The sequence below is a fragment of the Tachypleus tridentatus genome, chromosome 9 (assembly GCF_004210375.1).
Source record: "Tachypleus tridentatus isolate NWPU-2018 chromosome 9, ASM421037v1, whole genome shotgun sequence".
Taxonomy (NCBI): Eukaryota; Metazoa; Arthropoda; class Merostomata; order Xiphosura; family Limulidae; genus Tachypleus; species Tachypleus tridentatus.
Window position 1 is genome coordinate 105,623,016 of NC_134833.1, and position 23,041 is coordinate 105,646,056.

At 33.9% G+C, this 23,041-nt stretch overlaps 1 protein-coding gene across 1 annotated transcript; it reads left to right on the forward strand.

Annotated features, from left to right (window-relative positions):
* Window positions 1–413: 413 nt before the first annotated feature.
* Window positions 414–18,633, forward strand: LOC143225968 (uncharacterized). The gene is made up of 4 exons (XM_076456236.1): window positions 414–625; window positions 10,266–10,396; window positions 15,632–15,881; window positions 16,376–18,633. The coding sequence occupies exons 2-4, from the start codon at window positions 10,271–10,273 to the stop codon at window positions 16,765–16,767; spliced, it is 768 nt and encodes a 255-aa protein (XP_076312351.1). The 5' UTR covers window positions 414–625; window positions 10,266–10,270; the 3' UTR covers window positions 16,768–18,633.
* Window positions 18,634–23,041: the final 4,408 nt, after the last annotated feature.

The window sequence follows — 23,041 nt, forward strand, 5'->3', positions numbered from 1 at the left end:
GACCAAATAATTTTGGAAGTTTATAGAAGTTGACCTGGAGGAGGTCACCTGTTTTAACTACTTGAACTACAGTACAGTAGTGTGTTGTCTGTCACTCAGTAAATACTAAAATGATACATGAACTTCAAAAGCAACAAATAAAATGCATGTTACTGTTGATTTTGGTTTTATTTACTCTTGAAACGGAACATTTCGAGATCCCTGCAGAAATATAACTAGTTATATGTTTCACTTTTTACTTTAAGTAAAAACAGCAAAGAATTTCCATTTCAGTATATAGCAATATAAAGAAATACGTACGTTTCCCATGTTAATCACTACTATGAATGCAAGTTTCACTTAAATGCTACCGTTAGTAACTGGTTCAAATTATTACAAATACAACAAAAACAATGAAAATGTTTGTCAGACAGTATTTTTAATTTTCTTTTTAAAGAACTGATACACCATGGTTTGGAGATGCGTTACTTCCCTGACTGTGTGCCTGTTGATGATAACCAACGTTGACCACTCAGCTGGACATGGCAGATTGATTGACCCACCGTCCAGGTCGTCCATGTGGAGATACGGCTTCCATACTCAACCTAATTATAACGATAACGAGCTTTTCTGTGGAGGTTATCAAGTAGGTGATTGTTAAGTTGTTAATATATCGATTAGTTCTTCTACAGTTCTAAACCAGTAGACAGCTGTTAATGTTAAAAAAGCAAGAGCTAGGGCGAAAAAATGTAACTTTGTATGATTGGTTTGTTTTGAATTTCGCGCAAAGCTGCACGAGGGCTATGTGCGCTAGCCGTTCCTAAATTAACAATGCAAAATTAGAGGGAAGACAACTAGTCATCATAACACACCGCCAACTCTTGGGCTACTCTTTTACCAACGAATAGTGGGATTGACCGTCACATTATAACGCCCCCATGGCTGAAAGGGCGAGCATATTTAGTGTGATAGGGATTCGAACCCGCGACTCCCAGATTAAGAATCGAGTGCCTTAACCACCTGGCCATGCCAGGCCGACTTTGTATGAACTTCGGGACTAGGACGATTCGTTTGGTACCATTTAAAGGTTAGTACGGACAGTGTTTTAAGAGGAGTTATGTGACAAACACACACACTGAATCGTGTTACATAGATTTTAATTTTAATACATATATAATTTTGTGATTGATATCTCACAATATATTAAATACGTTATTTTCAACAAATATAAAACTTCTATTACTGGATGTTACGAAATAATCCTATTGGTCAGTATAAGGGTAATCACTTTTCTAACACTATGATAAAATCTTTAACACAGGAAGAAGTATACTGATAAAGAAATTTTACATAATGTTGCACAAAACCACATTCCTAACTACAATTAACTTTGTATCTCAGAACAGCTGGTATAGGTATTAATATTTTTATTGATAGGTGTTGATACCCACACCAGTCGTTCTGAAATACATTTTTATTTCAAGTGTGTTTCTCGTCATCAAGAATTACAAGTAACTTTGTAGCAGATATGGGCTCCCACAGAAATATTTTTATGTCGGGGTCAACTTTTACAGTGTGAGTCAACAGACTATAATAATATGTTATGTGTGCTTAAACGCAAACATAATTTACAGTTTGAACAAAAAATATTTTAGTTTAAGTCTACTTCATAACACGTACTTTTTTGTGTGAAATGTAAGGGAGTCAAATACTTTTGCCCCTTCCTGAGGGCGCTCATGATAGCGTTATGTAAAGTTAAAGTTCTGAATCAATTTTTTCAAAATATATCACTAAAATATTATACTGCACTAGAAGAGAGGATAGCTTGGCTCCCTCCAATAATGTTTAATGGGTCAACACATCTTTTGTTCCCATCCTCCTTCCAAGTATTTCACACACAAAAAATTTTACTTTAAAGAAAAAGAGAGAAGGAGGAAGGTAGATCGCGTGGTGTCCCTGGAGCTGTATGAAAACTGTCATGTATATGATGAAGTGGAAGTCATGCTACTCGCTTATCGTCAGTTTGTTGTTTGCATAACTGTCACCCACTATCGACACAGGTAATATACCTAGATGCACAGCGTTTGAAGAGCCTGCTAACTTGTCACACTACATTCGGTTATCGTAATCACTTGTATACAAAAACTAGCCACCAAACTCACTAGTATAAAAAAAAAACTACTCACGTTCGCTTATCGTAATCACTAGTATAAAAAAAAAACTACTCACGTTCGCTTATCGTAATCACTAGTATAAAAAAGAACTAGCTACCATAATCACTAGTATAAACACTAACCATGTTCGGTTATCGTAGTCACTTGTATACAAAAACTAGCCACCATACTCACTAGTACAAAAAAAACTATCCACGTTCGGTTATCGTAATCACTAGTGTAAAAAAAAACTAGCCATGTTCGGTTATTGTAATCACTAGTAAAAACAACTAGCGACGTTTGATTATTGTAACCACTGGTACAAAACTAACCATGTTCGATTGTTACAACCACCTGTACAAAAATTAGTGAAGTAAACAAACAACAGCCAATAAAACTAGATGACTGTACTTACAGCAACTTGCAAAACACTAACAAAGAAATTAACAGAATATATTTACAGTAGTTTATTATCACGTAACAGAGAAACTAGATCAGTGTACGTGTAGTAACATCAAAATTATCTCGCTATAAAAAAAATAACATCCAAATAATTATAAAAATATCTTTAATGTATTTATGCAATTTACCATCATCATGCATAAAGCAATGGTATCATCAAGGTCTTAAACATAATTATGTTTTCTGCTATCTTGTTTGGGTAGTGACCAAATTAACTGGTTGACTTCGTACAGCGTCTGGTCACACACTCAGTTCAAGAGGTCAGCACCCGCCAAACCCATAATGGTACTGTGAATCATCCAGTGCGATAAGATTCCCAGGAAAACCTCGGTTTCTATTAGATTACGGTTGTGGTAGAATTTTCATTATGTTCCAAGGTCTTGGTTATTGTGTTGTGAATGCCAGCAAAAGCAACAACTAGTTCGTTTCAAACACTTTATGTACACACATTTGATCTTTACCTCCAGTGTTTTATACCGATAAGAGAATAAACTCGCATATTATCAGGAAGCTTCAAGTAGTAGCAGCTCTGAATCGCTCAGCTGTAGCGTTGCTTACTTTTTGTTGTTGTTTCCAATGCATGAATCTTCACTGAAGTCTTTTAGTTGTTTATATTTCCACAGTTCCTAAATATTTTTCCACGTGAATTTTATTTTAAATTGATAACATATTTTGCACATTACGCTTGTAACTTGAGCATTGCCCTGAACAATATTAACGTATGTATGAATTGTTTTGTGTGTTGTGTTTAACAAAAAATGTTTTAAAATAATCATTTATTGAGAATCGTAATTTTTATAAAAAGCAATAAGCTATACAGCACTTCTTTTAATTGAGGGCTTTAGTATAACCGAAAATATGATAGTGTAGAGCTCCTCTACATAGAGATTTCTGTACCCATACCAGCCATTTTTACATATATAGTGTAGAACTCATTTAAATGATAAGAAATTCCATGGAAAATGACAGCATCTATGAAGAATAGAAAGTACCATGAGAACTACCAGCACAGAGGTCGTATGAAAGATAAGAAATACCATTATTGTATTATATTAGTTCCTTACAGCAACAGGTTTCAAGACAAAGCTCAATTTACATGTTGTTAAGGAATACTGCTGCTGAGACAATTTTTATTTAAATTCTGCGGATGCATCAATATTTTTTAAAGTGAGGCTGAAACTTTCTGTTTTCCTTCCAGTAAAATAGGTCAAACAAACTTTGGTCCATATTCAGCCTTTTTTCATTTTCTATAAATCATGTTCCTTTCAAGTTATTCGACGAAACTGTGAAATCATATTATCATTGATTTCCTATAGAGAACAATAGTTTTACGAGTAATAAAATCAGTGTCGGTATTTTTTTACAAAGTTCTTTTTCAAATGTCTTCAAAGAATAAATTACACACAAAACAGGCAACAGAATACCATCTTGTCTTTCAAAGTCTCTCGAGAACAAAAGCAAAATCGTAAACCAACTCTTTATTTTCAAGAAATTATCGATTACTCATTTTATGCTTTCGTGGTGCCACCCTCCACTATTGTCTCTATCAACTCTTGCCTTAAGCCACTCACTCTCTTATAGAAATAATACTGCATTAACTAGAGCTTAATGTCTTTTCCAGATCTTAAACTTGTGTCTTCTCGTTCTGATGTCTTCATCAGTATAAGTCAAAGGCCTTTATCCAATCACTACATAATAATAATAATAATCTTATCTTGTAACCTCCGATAAGATCACTTTTACCTTCTTATAAAGCTTTCATTAATTACTATTTTTATATTTATTACAGTGCATTCAGTGTTACTAGTGAATTTACTACAGTCCATTCGGTGTGTTTAGTGATTCGGTGATGTCAATTTTAGCATAACCCACGATCAGTATGGATAACGTATAAGTGAAGCCTACATCTTAGTCTGATATTAGTCTGTATCAGTAGAATCAAAGCTTCAGTCCGTGATTAGAATAGTTAATTTACTTAAATACTTCAAAGTTTTAGTATACGTTATGACCGAAATACTTAGCGAATTAATGACATTAAAGTTTTGACAACACTTGTGTATATATATATATGACCGAAAACAAAATTTCTCGCAGCATCAAGTGACTACGAATTAAAACACATACTTTCTATTTTCTACCGATTTAGACCTTTTCGCTCAGTAGATCGGTAGGGTAAACAAAGAATGGTAAAAGTTAATTATTAGTCTTATCGAGATGTAATATCGCACACACATTAACAAACAATCATTATTTACCAACTTAAGCTTTCTATACCCTAATATCATCTAGTGACTCCCTAGTGGTTAAAAATTAAAATTTGAATAAACCTTAAAAATAGAAGAAAAACAAATCACACGACTATTCTTGTCTCCCAGTTGGCTATCGACATGTTGACAAACTTCCAACACTAAATTATAGGGTTCGATTCCGTGGTGAACAGAACGCAAATAGCCCCGTTTTACATTAAAACAAACATAAAAACTACCGCACAGTGTTGTCAGAATATTTTTTCCTGAGAATTAATTATTCAATCTTTCATACTGATTCGCCCTTGAACTTTAATATTTTAGTTTTTATACTGACTAGCTGAGAGTTTTGCATAATGGTTTCAGTCCCACAACATGGACTACATATGTTTTTGAATTAAAACTCAAAACTGTGCTTCACGCAACTTTCTTTCCCACCAAATACCCTCAAGCAGCCAAGAAGAAAATTAGACTAGAAATAAAAAAATTATGAAGTAAAACGTTAGTTAGACCTTGACTAGGTTATTGCACTATTGCACAGGCGCTGATACCAACGGATAATTTAAATAAAATTTATTGACAGGGACCGGCCTTTCCATATGCATTGAATGTAAAAAGGCCCAATACCAAGTTATAAAAGACGTGGAAAATAAGATATATTTAATTAACACCAAGTAATTGATATCTGAAATATTACGTTAGTTTGCAAAACACACAGTCCACTCACGTTACATGAATGACGTTTCATATTGTACTGAAGTAACAGTTGGAAATGTCATTTCATTTACTGCTAAATAAAGTGTCATGATTCGCAAACTGAATTCTCAGAGGGTCTCTAGGACTGCAAAGGTATAAAACGTCAATATTTTTGAACTTTTACAAAAACAACAAATAATTTCTCAATTACTTTAATAAATTGTTTTGTTATTGTTAATATCTGGTGATAAAGGTAAACGAAGTAAGGTGAGACGCGAATACGAAAAATAATAATAATAATAAAAGGCACAAAAAGAGGAACGTGTTGAGCTAACGTCAAGGGAATCCGAAAATAATGTGTTGATCAATATCTGTTATCATATTTCATGTAAATAAGGAGATAAAGCGAACAAAATAAAAACAGTTTGTAATTAAGCACAAAGCTACACAAAGGGCTATCTGTGATCCGTCCACCATGGGTATCGAAACTCAGTTCTATAGTTGTATGTCCGCAGACATACTGTGCCACTGGGAGGCAACAACAACAGACAACTAGACTAAGATTTCAGTATTAAAATCACGTCTAGAATTTCATTAAATATTAAAAGTTAACTACAAAGCACGAAGTATATGAATTTATATAGATATTGTTACAACCTACATTTGTAATGTTATAATTTAGATGCTAACTAGAAGGGATCTGCAGGTCGTAATGACGACATTAAGATAAGACAACACGCAAAAAATTATAAACAAATTGACGTCAATATTTTCTAGTAAATTCGGCCTCAAAAAAGAGAATGCTGAGGATAAATAATAGTTTGTAGCCTGTACAATGAATTGGTCCGTTCTTTTGTAATCCGAGGGTCGCTGGTTCGAATCCCCGTCACACCAAAATATGCTTGCCCTTTCAGCCGTGGGGGCGTTATAATTTTACGGTCAATCCCATTATTCGTTAGTAAAAGAGTAGCCCGAGGGTTGGCAGTGAGTGGTAATGACTAGCTGCCTTCCATCTAATCTTACACTGCTAAATTAGGGACGGCTAGCGCAGATAACCATCATGTAGCTTTGCGCAAAATCCAAAACAAACCGAACCGTTTTTTGTTTTGTTTTTTAGTGAAGTATTTAGATTATGTTAGCTATTGTACATTCCGAATTTATTTGTATAAGCTATAGTTGTTTGTCTGTTTTTAGTAAGTGTGATACAGTTAAAGTAGCTGTAAATGTGGCCTACTACTTACTACGATATTTACATTTGCAGAAACAAAGACAAAAGGAACTAATTTATTATTATTGCGTGGACTGTACTATGAATTATTTTTACAAGATAATTTAAAAAACCTGATAATGAAAGAGAAACGTTACAGCACTAGTACCGAAAGAATAATTATTTTTAAAAATAAAACCTTGAATATAATTGAGTTGAACTTCACACGGTGAAGATGGTGACCACGAGGTCAATGAATGACAGTGGAGTATTGCTTGATATGGTGAAATTATTAAGACAAAATTTAAAGAAAGAATACAGAAAATTAAAAGAAGACCGGGAAGCAAAAGATTATAAATTAGAGGAACAGGACAGGATTCTAGAAGTGATAGAAGGTTAAAATATGATACGTGGAAGAAGGTGATTGGAACTTAAGGTATGAGTTAAGAAAAGGAGACGTACTTTTTAGAGGAAAATTAAATGGAAAAAAAATCTTATTGAAGACAAGATTAATGAAGCTAAAAGAGATATACAGAAAGAGATTACAACAAGATTGGAGAAGTACAGATTAGCTGTAATTACAACATTGAAAAATTAAGAAATACATCAACAAGGTAGAAAAGACCTACTAAGTGTTATTTGAGCCCTGAGTCATTTCCATCTTTATCTGTGGGAACAGAATTTTATGCTCTGAATTGATCATGTATCATTAAGTAGCTGATGCATTTTTTAATCTATTAGGTCAAATAGCAAAACTCCAAATTTTTTAGGAGTACACTTTAATATTGTGCATCGCTCTTGACAGAACCATGAAAATATTGGCATATCATTCAAAAATAGAAGCACAGAATAGAAAAAAATACTAATCTAAAGTTCAACAACTGTAGTTCACGAAGTGGCATTCACAATCGGTGATGAAAAATTGATGTTGACCAAAAGTCAACTGAGATCTGCCTAGACACAAAAATCAAGAAATGCGAGTATAAAAGCAATTATTCATGGAGGTCAAAATTAACATAGAAAACCCTTCTAGTAAACAGTTACTTCAAACTGCTCGAAACCCAGGATGTAATAGGCGCGTTGAATTCCTTACGCTTACAAGAGAGTTTATGATAGTTGAAATGAGGAGAGATCAATGGACAGTTGATATTTCTGCATTTTGAAACACATTGTTATCTCCATAACCTTCCAACAGTCGGACACTTAGTATTGACGAAGACACTGCAGTAAGTACATGAACACTTCTACTAGACTAGGTATCAGGGATTTGTACGGAATTTGTATAAAATATGTGAATTCTGCTGTGAAGAAAGGGTCCATGAAAAAAACAGCATGAATAACTACAGCAGTATTGTGTTGGAACAACACTTGAGAGAATTGTTGTCAATGCGCTTGGTCCTTTGCCCCAGAGTAACAACGATAATTGATACATAATAGGCAATTTCACGAAATGTCCAAGATAATATGTCGTACCTAACCAGAGAGTAAATGCTCTAACAAGGAAACTCATCAGTGATTTTGTCTCAAGATTTGATGTGCCTATGAAACCCTATTGCGATAAAAGATGGAATTTTAAATCAAACTTATTCGCAAAAATATATCATGTCCTTGGGATTGAAAAGACCAGAAGAACAGTTCTTAATTCATCTTCTTACAACATAGTGAAGAGATACAAGCATGCACTGTCAAATCAATTAGCCACGTATATGTCCAAACATCAGAAAACGCAGCGTCAAGATCTTCCACTGTTACTGATGAGTTATTGTACAGCAATACACGAAACATTAACGTTCGGAAGAAAATTTAAGGTGTTATTGGACTTTTTATACTGCTATCTAGGAAATAGTCACGCAGAAAAGACGTATACAGAATAGGTAGAAAAATTACAGAACTCCATACATTACTTTATCCGAGAATGACCTTAAGTCATTTAGTGATAAAATTAAACAGTCGTTATGATATTAATATCAAGAAAAACTTGTAGCACTTAGGAAATTCTAAAAGCATTTGATATCAGAATTTTACAGTAAAGTTGAAGGTAGGTTATTCATGTACATAGAGGGTTTGTTAAGGTGTAAAACAATGGATAAATAAAGAGGTTGTTGAGACTATATATAGTTGTTTCAGCTGGTGGAGTGAATCTGACATGGCGTTTTCATTTTTAATAAAGTATTTGAATCTATTCTAGTTATTGCGCATATTGAGTTACTTTGTATACAATAAAATTATTTTTTCACGCTAGTGAGTTACATTTAGCGTCATTTGTAAACGTGGCCTACGAGTTACTAAAGTGTTTAAATCTCTAGAAACATTAAAGGAGGAAATAAACTAATTTTTTATAGTTCTACGAACTGGACGTTGAATGATTTTCATTAGATAATTTAAAATAAACCGTCAACGAAAAAACAATGTTCTGACAATATTCTCATTTGAATGTTTTGTTTTGTTTTTAATTTCGCGCAAAGCTACTCGAGGGCTATCTGCGCTAGCCGTCTCTAATTTTGCAGTGTAAGACTAGAGGGAAGGCAGCTAGTCATCACCACCCACCGCCAGCTCTTGGGCTACTCTTTTACCAACGAATAGTGGGATTGACCGTCACATTATAACGTCCCCACCGCTGAAAAAGCGAGCATGTTTGATGCGACGAGGATGCGAACCCGCGACCCTCAGATTACGAGTTGCACGCCTTAACCCACCTGGCCATGCCGGGCCATTCTTATTTGAAATGCTTGATGATAAGTCAGTGAACTACATGGCAAATAAACTTTGCAGAAAGTAACCATATCTAACCGTCTTCCACCAACCATCTGCTACTAAATTGGTTAATGAGTATATTAGGTGGCTTAAAACGCACAACCATAGTTTTGCGTACTTAACTCTAGAATTAGAGGCAGTTTCCATGTCATATCAGCCTTTTTAAAACACATTTTTTAAACTCTTTTTGCATTAAATTATTTACGGGTTCATGACTTCGTTTATTGTAGTTTTCCTAACAACGTGAGCCACACTACAAAAAATATAAGCAAAATATCATTAACAGTGCAGTTAATCGTGTTTTTTCTTTAAGTCAGTCCTTTACACTGAGTGTTACAACAGGTAAAACATAAAGATGAGTATCTTAATGAAGTGTCGTTATTTGTGCACCACATTGTCATTATTGAGTATTATATAATGCAGTCAACAAATTTAAAATTATCAAAGGAATATTAGCAGAAATTACAATAAAACTAGTAAACATAGGAAATAACTGGAATACGTAATTCCATTTGAGTCCTTCAAAACTAGAGGAACGATAATTTTCAAAAGAAATTTACGTAAACGCGTGTTACTTACAAAAAAACTCTATCCGATTTCTAGAACCAATGGATGAAAACTAATCTATGAAAGATCGAATGAAACATAACATACTGAAGAAACTAAACATGTAATTGAAGTGCACTAAAAAAGAAAGCTTGCGAGTATCTTAGTTAGTAACAGAAGCTAATAGTTAAACTTCATATATGAACATTTATTGTTATTTAGGTCCAATGGAAAGAAATGGTGGGAAATGTGGAATATGTGGAGATGCATGGAACGATCCACAACCTCGAAAAAATGAGGCAGGAGGTGTTTATGGGAAAGGAATTATCGTAAGAAAATATCAAAGCGGACAGGTAAGGTTTTGTTATGCTATTTATAAGAATTAAAGTAATGTTTAATAAAATACTGAGTGTTCTATTACTGAGTATCTTCCTTAACGTGCAGTGCTGATGTGGTTGAACGTCAAGTTATCACTCCAAATACATACTACAAAATAAACTGTCACTAAGATCTTACATTTTTGTGTTTAATTACGAAGAATGAAAACGAAATGCTATGAATAATTTCTTATATAGATTACCAAAATGAGGAACAATATTACCATAAATAAACAACATGGTTCTTGTTTCGTTATTCAGCATTATAAGCCCTCAGACTTTCCACTAAACCACCGAGCAACAGTACGGTGTCACCATGATTAAATATTACTTACTATAATAATACTTATTACAACAATATTGAATACTTCTGCGCTGTAAATATATTTATTTCATTTCGACTTGAAATCAAGCGTAACCAACATCATTTGTACTTAAAAATGCTCGATTATCTCATTATAGTATTACAGTCATTTGTGTAATGTAACATTATGAAGTGGTTTTCCGTTATGCAACATCACACTGGTGATAAAGTTTTCAAAACGAAAATAATACATACGGGCTCACATAAGAGAGATTTTTTTAACGTGCTTTATCGCACTGTTCGTAGATGCAATTTGAAAGAGCTATCATTTCTTCTTGAAATGGAGACTACAAAACGCTTTTAACTCCAGAGTAAATAAGACAGATCTTTCTAATTCTTCTTTTTAACATTTGAATAATAGAATATATTTTAAATCTATTGATTACCTTAAATTATATAACAAACTTTCAGTTATATCTTGTCCATAGTGGACTTTAATAACAGCCTTCCTTTTGCATATTTTTAACATAGGAATTGAAACTAATTTTTCTTTCATCTTTTCAGTACCTAGAATTGAACAATAATTTTTGTTGTATCTGTTTAAAACTTTCCAATCACATTTAGGAACAAAGTTTATTAACTTAAACCTGCAAATTGTTCTGTTTTTATTTTACTGAAAACTTGGAGTAGCTCGTAAACTATTTTTAATTGTCGACAAGACAGGGGTGTGAGAATTTGTTTTGTTTTTGTTTGTTTTTAACTAAGCACAAAGCTGCACAATGAGCTTTCTGTGCTCTGTCCACTAAAGATGTGGAAACCCTGATTTTAGTGTTGTAAATCCCGAGGCATAACCTCTGTGCCATTGGTTGGCAGGAAACTGAAAAACAAACTTTCAGTGGTGGAACAAGGAACCATTATAAAATGTCATTAAATTAGAAGTTATGACCGTGTCTATCATCACTTTCTTAAATAAGTGCATTGAAGAGAAATTATTACGAAGGATGTGTTTTGCAACACCTTAACTGTGTTTATACAATCAGTATAAGATTTGTATTCTTTTATTATCTTAGAGTTTAATACGATTACATATTATAGCTCACGGAAATGAGAAATCAATTCACATAAATATTACATTTCTAAAACAAGTGTTTCATTGAATATACTTGCAATAATAACACGAAATTGGATCATGATAGGCATCACAAGGAATTACCCAAAGCCCTAACAGAAAGTTTGGGCAAAAGACCACCTTAAACAGTAAAGATTGAGTTCAGGCAACACTTTAAGCTTGCACGCATATAAAAGTGCATAAAAAAGCGCGCATCTCTAGTGTAGGTGATTCGATTCTATAATTACGCTTTGAAGTTAACTTCTTAAAAAATAAGATGTTCCTTTTAAAAGCTTAAGTACAGGGTGAAACAGGAATTGTCAGCCAATAAGTAATAGATGAACCTGTATATACTCAAAGCTTTAAACGCTATACAATCGATATCTTCAAGAAGTCAATCCCATTATTACGCACAAAGTGAAGGAGTAAAAAAAAATTAAAACACAAAATCTTATATATTATTACACGCATTCATAGAATACACTAATAAAATTTACACGTACTTCGTAGGGATTGACGTCTAGTCATATACTTGCCCATTGCTATGAATTATATATAGAGATTGTAGTTACACAAAACTATGAATGCTCACTATATTTTCAAACAAATCTCCATGACAATCTTCAGATGCAACTTAACATCTCACCTTCCAAAGCAATGCGATCAAATAGTCAATAGATACAGTAAATCATCATAAACCGTATCAGCTAACTACTGACTATGTTTATTTTCATTACAATATATAAAGTTAACTACTATATCAAGTAATCATTTGCCCATAATTGAGCATAAAAAGGCCAGGAAAGAAGATAAATAAAAAAAATGGGAATTTTGAAAGCTGCAAATAGAATCATAAAAATAATTAAATGAGGCTGGAGTTACCATAGATATAATTTACTCAAACTACAAGCCAATAATTTGACTATTCCAAGTAATTCCAGACTCGTTTCCTTACTTTTTTATGATCCCTTTTTGTAGGTTCTTAAAATCCCATTATTTTTATCTGGTTACTATTTGTAATTCAAACGGATGTGTTTGTGTGTGTATTTCTCTTATAGCAAAGCCACATCAGGCTATCTGCTGAGCCCACTGAGGGGAATCGAGCCTCTAATTTTAGCATTATTAATCTGTAGACTTACCGCTATATCAGCGGGAGCAATTTAAACGGAAACAGACATTCCGACTAAATAAATTATGCATGAAAAAATTGCAATCGTCTCGAGTCTGATCGCTATTAACCAATAAAAAAACATCGAAGTAATGAAACGATTTTTGTTACATACTTACATTTAAATATTATAAATGTTATTGAGTTTGTAGTGTTTCTTGTATGTAATACTTGGTTTAAAATCATTGCATAAAGACAGGAATTAGCATGGATTAATATCGTTTAGTGACAAAAGTTGTCAAAATAATGCCTTAGAAAAAGCTTTACTGCCAAAATTATTAGTGGGCAAATGCCTCATTTGCCACATTGCTTATGGCGACATTCCAAGTTGTGGATATTTCACTTTTCAAGTGGATGATAAAATCAATAGATGTTCTATTATTTCAATAATTAAAAAATTAAAACCCGAGAAGTGACTGTCAACACTCTCATGTTGATAATTATTCTGAGAAGGCTGTCTGGTAGAAACATTTGTTTTGTTGTCAAAATTCTTGTAACAACGTCAGTTAAATCATAAGCTTACTTTAAGTGTAAACTTTGACTTTCCAAACATGATACACTGGTTATCAGGACTCGTGAGATACAACAACATCTGTTTTTCCCACACGCAACTTCTCAAAAGAAGTGTTTTTACGTACATGATTTCAAAGTGTACAAGGTTACATATTACACAATCTCATGTCATTCATCATTACGAAATATTTATGCTTTTAAAATGGTTCGGAATAAAAGGTTTCTCTGATCTTCACTACCAAATAAGGTATAGGAAAGCGAAATTACTGTGTGTGTCTGGTATCTTTAAAATATATATTCCCATAGTTCAATTACTCTTGAATTGTTTACACCTTGATTAATGGTATATGTATTAAGTTTGGTTTGTTAAGAATTGCGCGCAAAGCTACACGAGAGCTATCTGTGGGGCCCAGCATGGCCAAGCGTGTTAAGGCGTGCGACTCGTAATCTGAGGGTCGCGGGTTCGCATCCCCGTCGCGCCAAACATGCTCGCCCTTTCAGCCGTGGGGGCGTTATAATGTGGCGGTCAATCCCACTATTCGTTGGTAAAAGAGTAGCCCAAGAGTTGGCGGTGGGTGGTGGTAACTAACTGCCTTCCCTCTAGTCTTACACTGCTACATTAGGGACGGCTAGCACAGATAGCCCTCGAGTAGCTTTGTGCGAAATTAAAAAAAAAAAAGCTCTCTGTGCTAATCGTTCCTAATTTAATAATGAAAGACTAAATGGAAGACGACTAGTCATCTCCTCCCACAGTCAACTCTTGAGCCACACTTTTACCCACGAATAGTGGGATTGACCGTCGCATTATAACGCTCCCACGCCTGAAAGGGTGAGCATGTTTGGTAGGACGACTAAACTGCGACTGGCAGATTGCTAAACCTATTGTATTAAGAAAAACGTGTAAAGAAATTAAGTCATGATATATGAATAGCATAATAACACGATATCTGACCTAAAATCACACTGTTTAGATATATGGCAAGCAGTAGTATAACTAGATTACAGGGGCTACATATGTTCTGCTTTCTCTTTGAACGGATACAATATACAAACTGTGAAGGCTATATATATTAACCTTTATGTATTTACTTCATATAGAAGAGATGATATATTCTTACAAACAAACTTGATATTTTACTACTACATAACACACTAAAACTTGAAACTTCTCACGCTTGGAATTATGATTCATAGTTACATGCATTTATCACTAAAGAGAAATATTGTCAGACAATACTTCATTCATAACATGCCGAGAGTTTCATTGAAGTCGATACACTTACTCTATGAAGTGAAATTCCAGTCGGTGCTCATTCATATAAAATGTGATTATCTGGTCTTCATTTCGTTAACAGAAAAACAATGTTCTGACAATATTCTTATTTGAAATGCTTGATGGTAAGTATTTGGTCGATCTGTTAACCAGTTTGCAACTTCCTTAAACTGCTAGTCTTTAACTGTCATAAGTGAAAAGCGGATTGCAATAAATGAAAATAGTTTTTATTGATTTTACATGAAAAATTATGATAATAGCTTTAACTTACCCGGCCCCCCGCTAGTACAGCGGTATGTCTCCGGATTTACAACGCTAAAATCAGGGGTTCGATTCCCCTCGGTGGGCTGAGCAGATAGCCGTTGTGGTTTTGCTAAAAGAAAACAAACAAACAAATTAACTTACCCGATATTTCAGCCCACGTATGTTCTGGTTTTAACCAATATTAAGTACATTATCTTTTTTTTTTTCAATGAACTTAGCCCCTCAGTGGCAAAGTGATATGTTTGTGGACTTATACTGCTAAAAACCGGGTTTCGATACCCGTGTTGAGCAAAGCACAGATAGCCCTTTGTGTAGCTTTGTGCTTAATAACAAACAACGACAGTAAACTTAATCTATTGATATTGTCACATCCAATCTTGCTGTCACAAGATGAGTATTTCTATAACTCTGAAAAGAATGTCGTATTGCAAATTCAAAGCTATATAACAGTCTGCCTTCTTAATTCTTGTCGTGTTTAACAACTTTCTTCTTCTATTTTAAATTTGTTTCGGTTGACTGAAAGAGACAGTAAACTGATGCGTTAAAAGACTTGTTTAAACTTAAGTTCCACTATTTCACAGGAAATCACAGTCAAGGTGCAGTTAACAGCGAATCATAAAGGTTTCTTCGAATTTAAACTATGTCCCAATAATAACCCCAGAAAGGTGGCTACCCAGGAATGTCTAGATCGTTATCCACTTGCCCTAGCGGATGGATCAGGCTATAAGTATATCGTGCCTAACAATCGAGCAGAGACTTACAGTGTCCAGCTTCGACTCCCTTCTGGACTCACCTGCACCCAGTGCGTGTTCCAGTGGACTTATACTGCCGGTAGGTTGATTTTTGTTTGTTTGTAAGCGCAATACTACAGAATAGGCTGGTTATCTGTGCTCTGCTCAATGTGAGTATCGAAATCTGACTTTTAGCATTATAAGCCCTAGGACTTAACATCGCTGAGTAAGCATGTTTGGGAACGGGTTTCAATCTTACAACCCCCAGTCTGGGAATCGAATACCTTAACTGACAGGCTTTAAAATGATTACAAACAGTTGTAACATACGAGTATGTAGGTGTGTGTTTAAAAATAATTGTTATACTTTATATTCAGCAAAATTATCTGTCTTGTGTCGATAAGTGTTTCACATGTGAAAACTATTTTTCATGAAAATAACTTTTTAAATGAATATATTCACGAAGTTCTATGAAATTAAAGAATTATAATCAAGGTTATCAGTTTTTAAAACTGTTTTTGTTTTTTATCTGCGTTGTTACTGTTTAAAGTGACAAGGCGATTCTTCTTTCTCAGACTGGTTTAATCTTTACAGGAAATAACTGGGGCACGTGTGAAGATGGTTCACAGAAGGTAGGATGTGGTCCACAAGAAACTTTCCGAGGATGTGCTGATGTCACTATTCAGGGGGGTAAATTTGACCCTATAAGACCTCAACAACCAGAAACGTTCTCCTTACCTACTCCCACAAAACGAGTCTGGAGACCTACTCGCAGACCTCATATAAGGCCCACAAGTAAACCAAAACCAATTACAGAAAAGCCCAAACTAGTCACCAACCAGGCTCCGCCACTACAACGCCCTCATGGGAGAAGGAAAATATGCTATCCCGTGAGTATTTGGAAGAGAGTTCCAGGAATGGACGTTTGGTGTATAAACAACTGCAGCAGAGGTTTCTGTCCACCCTCTCACTGCGCATGCGAATAATATGTATCCTAGTTCATTATAGTGATGTTTAGTCAGTTCACTTAAAATGCTGGTGCTTATGCAGCAAGGAGGCGCTATTACCTCTAAAACTATATTCTTAAGCTTAGTTAAAATATAATGAATGGTTATTACGATATAAAATTTTACTGTTTTATTGCATACCACCCAGCGATAACTTAGCAAAATAAATATACAGCTACGATTAATAAACCAGTGTTACGATAAAGTCACGACCAAGTAGGCACAAAATATTTTATTTCAATAACGACTCTAAATCCTTCATTCTACATGATCGTAGAATATTATAATGTGGGTAATATTCCCCAAACAAACAAGTGATTAAAAAAACAGAGGCTTTATTTCTTTCAGTAATATACATTTCCCATGTAATTATGTTTGCCAGTTTTGAATATGGACAGTTTGTTTTACATTTACGTACGCCAGCCATTACGTAAACAAAAACGTTCCGTCCCGCGAAGAACACCTGGATTAGATCTTCATTATAAAATGAAGTGTTACGTGGTAGTAACCGGCAAAACCGTTGCTATCAATCCCAAAACAACCAGGGTTATAGACGGGTTTGAATGAAGTATTAATATTTTTAATGTAACTTGTCGTGTAAAATTTGATAATCTATTTACTATTTACACTGTTTTAAAATGAAAACCTGGCCAGTTCTTCTTCACACCGCAGGACCATGACTTTGTTTTGTTTGTTCTTTTTTGTATTACTATTGTTACTTTTAAATTCATATAAATCTGATGGCAATACTTGTAGCATGGACCACACCTGTATCTTGTGGTTTAACGTGTCTTTTTTTTTGCATTTTTTCCTTTATTACCACTTAAAGGTTAAGTAATTATTAGAATAAATTACGTGGATTACCTACTTATTACAAAATGTACGACGTAAACATCTATGAAATATAAAAAAATAAGTAAAAAATATATTGTGCTCATTACGAAAAAACTATTTCCTTCTTATTTTCTACACTACTTAAATAAACAGAGATAAAATGGATCTGTGTCGTATATTCGGGAAACAACGGCTCTTCTTAGGAGAGTGCACATGGACATTGGTGTCGTTTGGAACCAATTGCTTGTCATGCGCCGTGATTCCACACGTACTGACGTTCGTGTGGTTCTACAACCTATCGTTTTTGCCCTATTTAGTGTGTATGTTTTCTTACCGCAAAGCTACATCGTGCTATCTGCTGAGCCCACCGAGGGGAATCGAACCCCTGATTTTAGCGTTGTAAATCCGTAGACATACCGTTGTACTAGCGAGGGGCGTTGCTCTAAAGAAAAGAATCGTTGTTTCTTTGGCACTATTCTGTATTTATGTTTGCTTAACTATTGTAAAAAACAGTCTTTTTATTACGAGTTCTTCTAGTTATAAAATGTTTTTTGGTATATATTCAGCTTTATAAAGCAAGATAGTCCTAAACTGTACTTTTTAACAGTGAACAATGTGTTATACTTAGTACTAGTAGTCTTATCTTCGTCACTCTGAATATCTGTTCATTTCGGTTATAACATGTTCTTCCTTATTTTTACTCGAAAAAGCATTACCTTCATTGAATATAATTTGCTCATCCTTCATCCATGTTTGCACATCTTAAATGTGCAACACCTCTTTTGAATCAGTATTTTTTTAAACATACATGTTAAAATTTTGAATTATGATATGTATTCAAGTTGGATAAGTTTTTAACACACTTTATATGTAGCAAATCTTGCAAGCTGTTTGTTATTCTAACTTGAATCTAAGTCCCTTGCAGCAAGATGAAATATTCGAAAAATGTCAGCTTTATATATGTGTATGTATGTATAATGAACGTAAATAAAACACTGAATTTGCAGTGCATATAAATCGTAAAATACCCTAATCTCAAACAAAGGCAGGTCCAATAGTGTCTTCACTGCATACACTTGTGATATTCTCAGGTGCACTACCCATTAGAAAATAAGATTTCAATAATTCAAGAAGGCAAAATTTGTTTATAAAGATGAAAAAGTCTAATTTTCCTCACTGTCCCAGTGAACTCAAAAAAGAGAATATGGAACACTGAAACCATTGTCTAAAATTTAAATAGTAAGCAATAAGCTCAATGCCATTAACTGTATTTTTACAACTTTATATGAACTACACTTTAGATTAGTTAAATTCTTCCTACAAGAGAAATGTCACAGAAACTTGTTTGCCATCACATTCCCACTTTAATGCAATGCATACGTAAAGTACTACCCTCAACCAAAGTTTGATGTTTAACTTGTGATTGTGCCACTTTTACTATTTACATGAATCATGTAAAAATTTAAAACAACAAATAACATTTTCTTTAAACAAGTTTGTTTTGATCTTAAAATGTTTCTTTTACTGTCTAATGTCAAAGCTATGGAAATATGTTAAATTAATTCTCATTTTTATGTTCCATCTGAAAAAAAAATCTTTCAATCAACAAATCATGTTAAATATCCTTTATCAAATTTCATCATGCCAACAACACTTAATGTCAAGTTATGAAAATACAAAACAAATGAAAAGCTGATCATATAATATTTTCATTGTCACAACATTACCAATGCATAAAACATCACAAATTTATTATTCAAAATAAAATGCATAGTTTGATAAATGTTTAATAAATTAGTATGATAATAATACAAACTGCAGCAAGTTCCTCCCCAATTGTTGTTGTTAAGCAGAGTTTGTTACAAAAGTTAAAAAGAAAAAGGAGTTAAATAGAAAAGTACTCAAATTATATTAATATTGTTCCATATCTGTTTAAAAAAATCAGTAAGGCTTAACACAGTGCTATTTAAGACAAATACTGAGCACAAAAATAGCTTACAGATGTGCAGAAAGTGTTTCAATGAAGTGTTTCTGAAACAATCCTTAAGTAAAACAGTGGAGAGGACAAAGTATCATCAAAAGCAAAAAGCACATGCTATTCATGAGACCACAAAGATATATCACTTCTATGATCAGTGTCATACATCATAGTAATGGGTGAGGAACACTTTCTTACCCACGAAAACACTTCTCTGATCAGTGTTGCATGTTCCAGTGGTGATTAAAGAACATTTTCTTATTCAGGAGACCAATGGCCCTTCTCTGATCAGTGACATATACCATAATGATGGAGGAGGAACACTTTCTTATCAAGATCACACATAAACCTGACTTCTCTGATCAGTGCCATGCCTTACAGTAATGGGTGAGGAATATTTCTTAAATCAGAAAACTGCACAGACACATCAGTTTTCAAAATATCATGTCATAGTGATAAACACTGCTTCTCTGATAAATGTTATATCACAGAAATTTGCAAGAACAACTTTCTTAACCATAAAACCACAGACACATTATTTTCTGAAGAGTGTCATACCTTCAGGCAATCATTAAGAACCATTTTGTAACCAGAATACTATACAAAATCACCACTTCTCCAAAGTGTGTCAGATCTCAGAGAATATGTTGAGAAACTTCTTTATAAAATAGACATTGCAAAACAGTTCCCTTTTTAACAAGAAAGGGAACTTTTCCTACAAGGAAAATGTATTTCTGATAGATTCTTACCTCTTCTCAAAAATAGCTTCAACTTATACTGCCCTCTATAGGTGCAAATTTTTACCCACCTTAATACTCCAACCCACCCTCACGTATTTATGCAAGAAATTTCCATGCTATCATGCAGCAACCCTCTTCAATGTGAGTGCAACACAACTTTTATTGTCTCAGGAAACTCTCTTCAGCACAGCCCATAATCACTTCATGATTGAGCAGTAAATAAATAGCATGCATCAGAAATAGGAAGGTCAAGTTGGAAAGGTGAAAGGAAGCAATTATCTATCAGAAATACATCTTCACTGTAAGAAAATGTTGACTTCTGATGCAACATCTTACTTCGTTCCACAAATAGATAGGATCCCACATTGAATTAGTGGAGGGTCAAGTGAGAAGATTATATCCCTTTACAAAGTGCCCAAAGATCAACCATGGGTAGTGCAAATAAATGAAAGACAAACTCCCATTGAAGATAGCACCACTTTCAAGCTCAGTATGCTCTTTGCCCATGTGAAAATGTGTCAGAATAAGGGTGGAATCCCTACATAATCATATGTGTACACATACTGAAAATTAACATATCAGGGATAGTAATAAGATAAACAGCAAATATTGGGGGGTCAATCTGCAGGAAACCAATATCTGTGGGATGGTAGGGATGAGTTTACCTCAACCATAGAGGTGAACTATATGTTGGTGGAATGCACTGTCCAACACCTGGCAGCATATGGAACTGTGCATGAGATCCACAATATAATAAGCATCAATGCCATCTACTCTGACAGAAACACACCCTACTCTGAACAAAGAAACAGTAAGCATGCTCAGGAGGAAGCCTCCATGGTCCACCACACCAGCAACTAGGGCTTTTTATGTGGTGAGAAACATCCATACTCTGCTACAAGAAAGAATAAACAGCACATTGGAGTGTCCAAAGGAATACTTCACTAAAGGAAGTAAGATGGATGGACACAAACCTGACTTTGAAAAGCAGACCAATCAAGTGACCTACAATACATGGATAATCAGAAATGGGCAGTAATATCACTCTGATTAACTCATGTTAGTCCACGACTGTACAGTCCTGGAAAAATATCTTTAAGAAGCAAAATACCATGAGGCATACATACAAGTGACCTTTTGAACTCCTCAATCTCAATCCCTTATTAGGAAAGAATTATTTGACTGATAGTATGCCAATGTTTTGTGTGAATATACGTAAGGGTACCCGAGAGTGTCTAGCCTAGTGGCAAGTGAAAATTTGAGCTTACAGGAGGGCAGCATAAATATAGAAAAACTATTTGTGAAAAGAAGCAAGATATCCTATTGGAAACATTGTTTTCATTAAAAAATACCACTCTAGAATTTACCCTAACTTAAAGTTTTTCTGGTTAATACATAACTGGTCTCAAACATACAAGAAAGTCTGCCATTTTATCTACGTTGCAGAAAAATTATTTTTTCCAAGTTTATATAGAAATCTTCCTCAACATGGTGAATGTTACACTGAAGACATCAAACAAAATTAATAGCTACTTTAGTGTGGAAAAAATCCTGTATGAGAGATATAGGTTTATAAACTAATCTGAAGTCAACTTTAGGAGGAGTAATGATGAATTATGCATTTGACTTTTAAAAGTTAAGCTTTGGTTACCAATATATGGAAGACAAGAGTGTTTATTTAGTAAGTATGGATACAGTTAGTTAGTTACACATGTGGAGATAGTAAGGCCTCCTATACTGGCAAAACCAAATGTTATCTAAATAGCAACTTATAGGTAATATCAGGTCAAACTCTGAAACTTGTTATATGAAAGTAATTAAGGATAATCTACTAGTTTAAAACAACACTAATTTTTGTGTTAAAATGAAGGAGTCAAACTAAAATATATTTTTACATCCACAATATAACTCACTTTGTTTTACATTTTTCTTATTATTTTGACAAAAAATCCTTAGTTTCATTCTATTTCCCCCAGCACAAGGCTTTACAATAAAATGTTGACACTTTTGTTTCCCACAGGGATCAAGCAGTGTTCTAGTACTAACCATCTCAAGGAAATCTTTGCACAAAGACAGTTCTGTCTGTCACAGATCAGCTTCAGGCTTTATGCTACATCTTGTAAAAAATCTGTTGCATGAAACTGTTGGCTACTATTGTTGAAAACTAAAATGTTTGAAACTAGATACATATAGAAAGGTATGATTTCAGTAGTGTAGTAGTAATAGTGATTGACTGTCTAATGCTACAACTGGCTTAATAAAAAACTTCAGTGATGCTGGTCTTGAAACACTATAGGCAGATTTATAATTAAATACATAAACCAGTAAAGTATAAACCCAGAATTGGAATTAAAATACAAAAACTACAAGTTCTAACTATTTGATTCTATCAAGCTTATAACGAAATTTGTCTTCAACTGTCACAAAAATAATGTATTATATAAAAGTTCATTTACATGTAGCAATAAAAATTTACTTTAAGTTTTGCAATAACTAAATATAACATTTTTGATAATATTACATACTCTTGCAGTAGCTATCATCTCACCACATGAGCAGTTATAATTGAACCAATGACTCAAATTTACATTTTGTGAAACCATAATATAAGTTGCTTTTAAAACTATATGACAGTGCAATTTGCTTAATTCTTAAAACCATAGTATAGAATTATCCATAATTTGTATAAAAATAACACCAC

Coding starts and splice junctions, on each gene's coding strand:
- LOC143225968 (XM_076456236.1), top strand. CDS start 10,271: ATGGAAAGAAATGGTGGGAAATGTGGAATATGTGGAGATGCATGGAAC. Junction 10,397..15,631: donor GAAAATATCAAAGCGGACAG/GTAAGGTTTTGT, acceptor ACTATTTCACAG/GAAATCACAGTCAAGGTGCA. Junction 15,882..16,375: donor CCAGTGGACTTATACTGCCG/GTAGGTTGATTT, acceptor TAATCTTTACAG/GAAATAACTGGGGCACGTGT.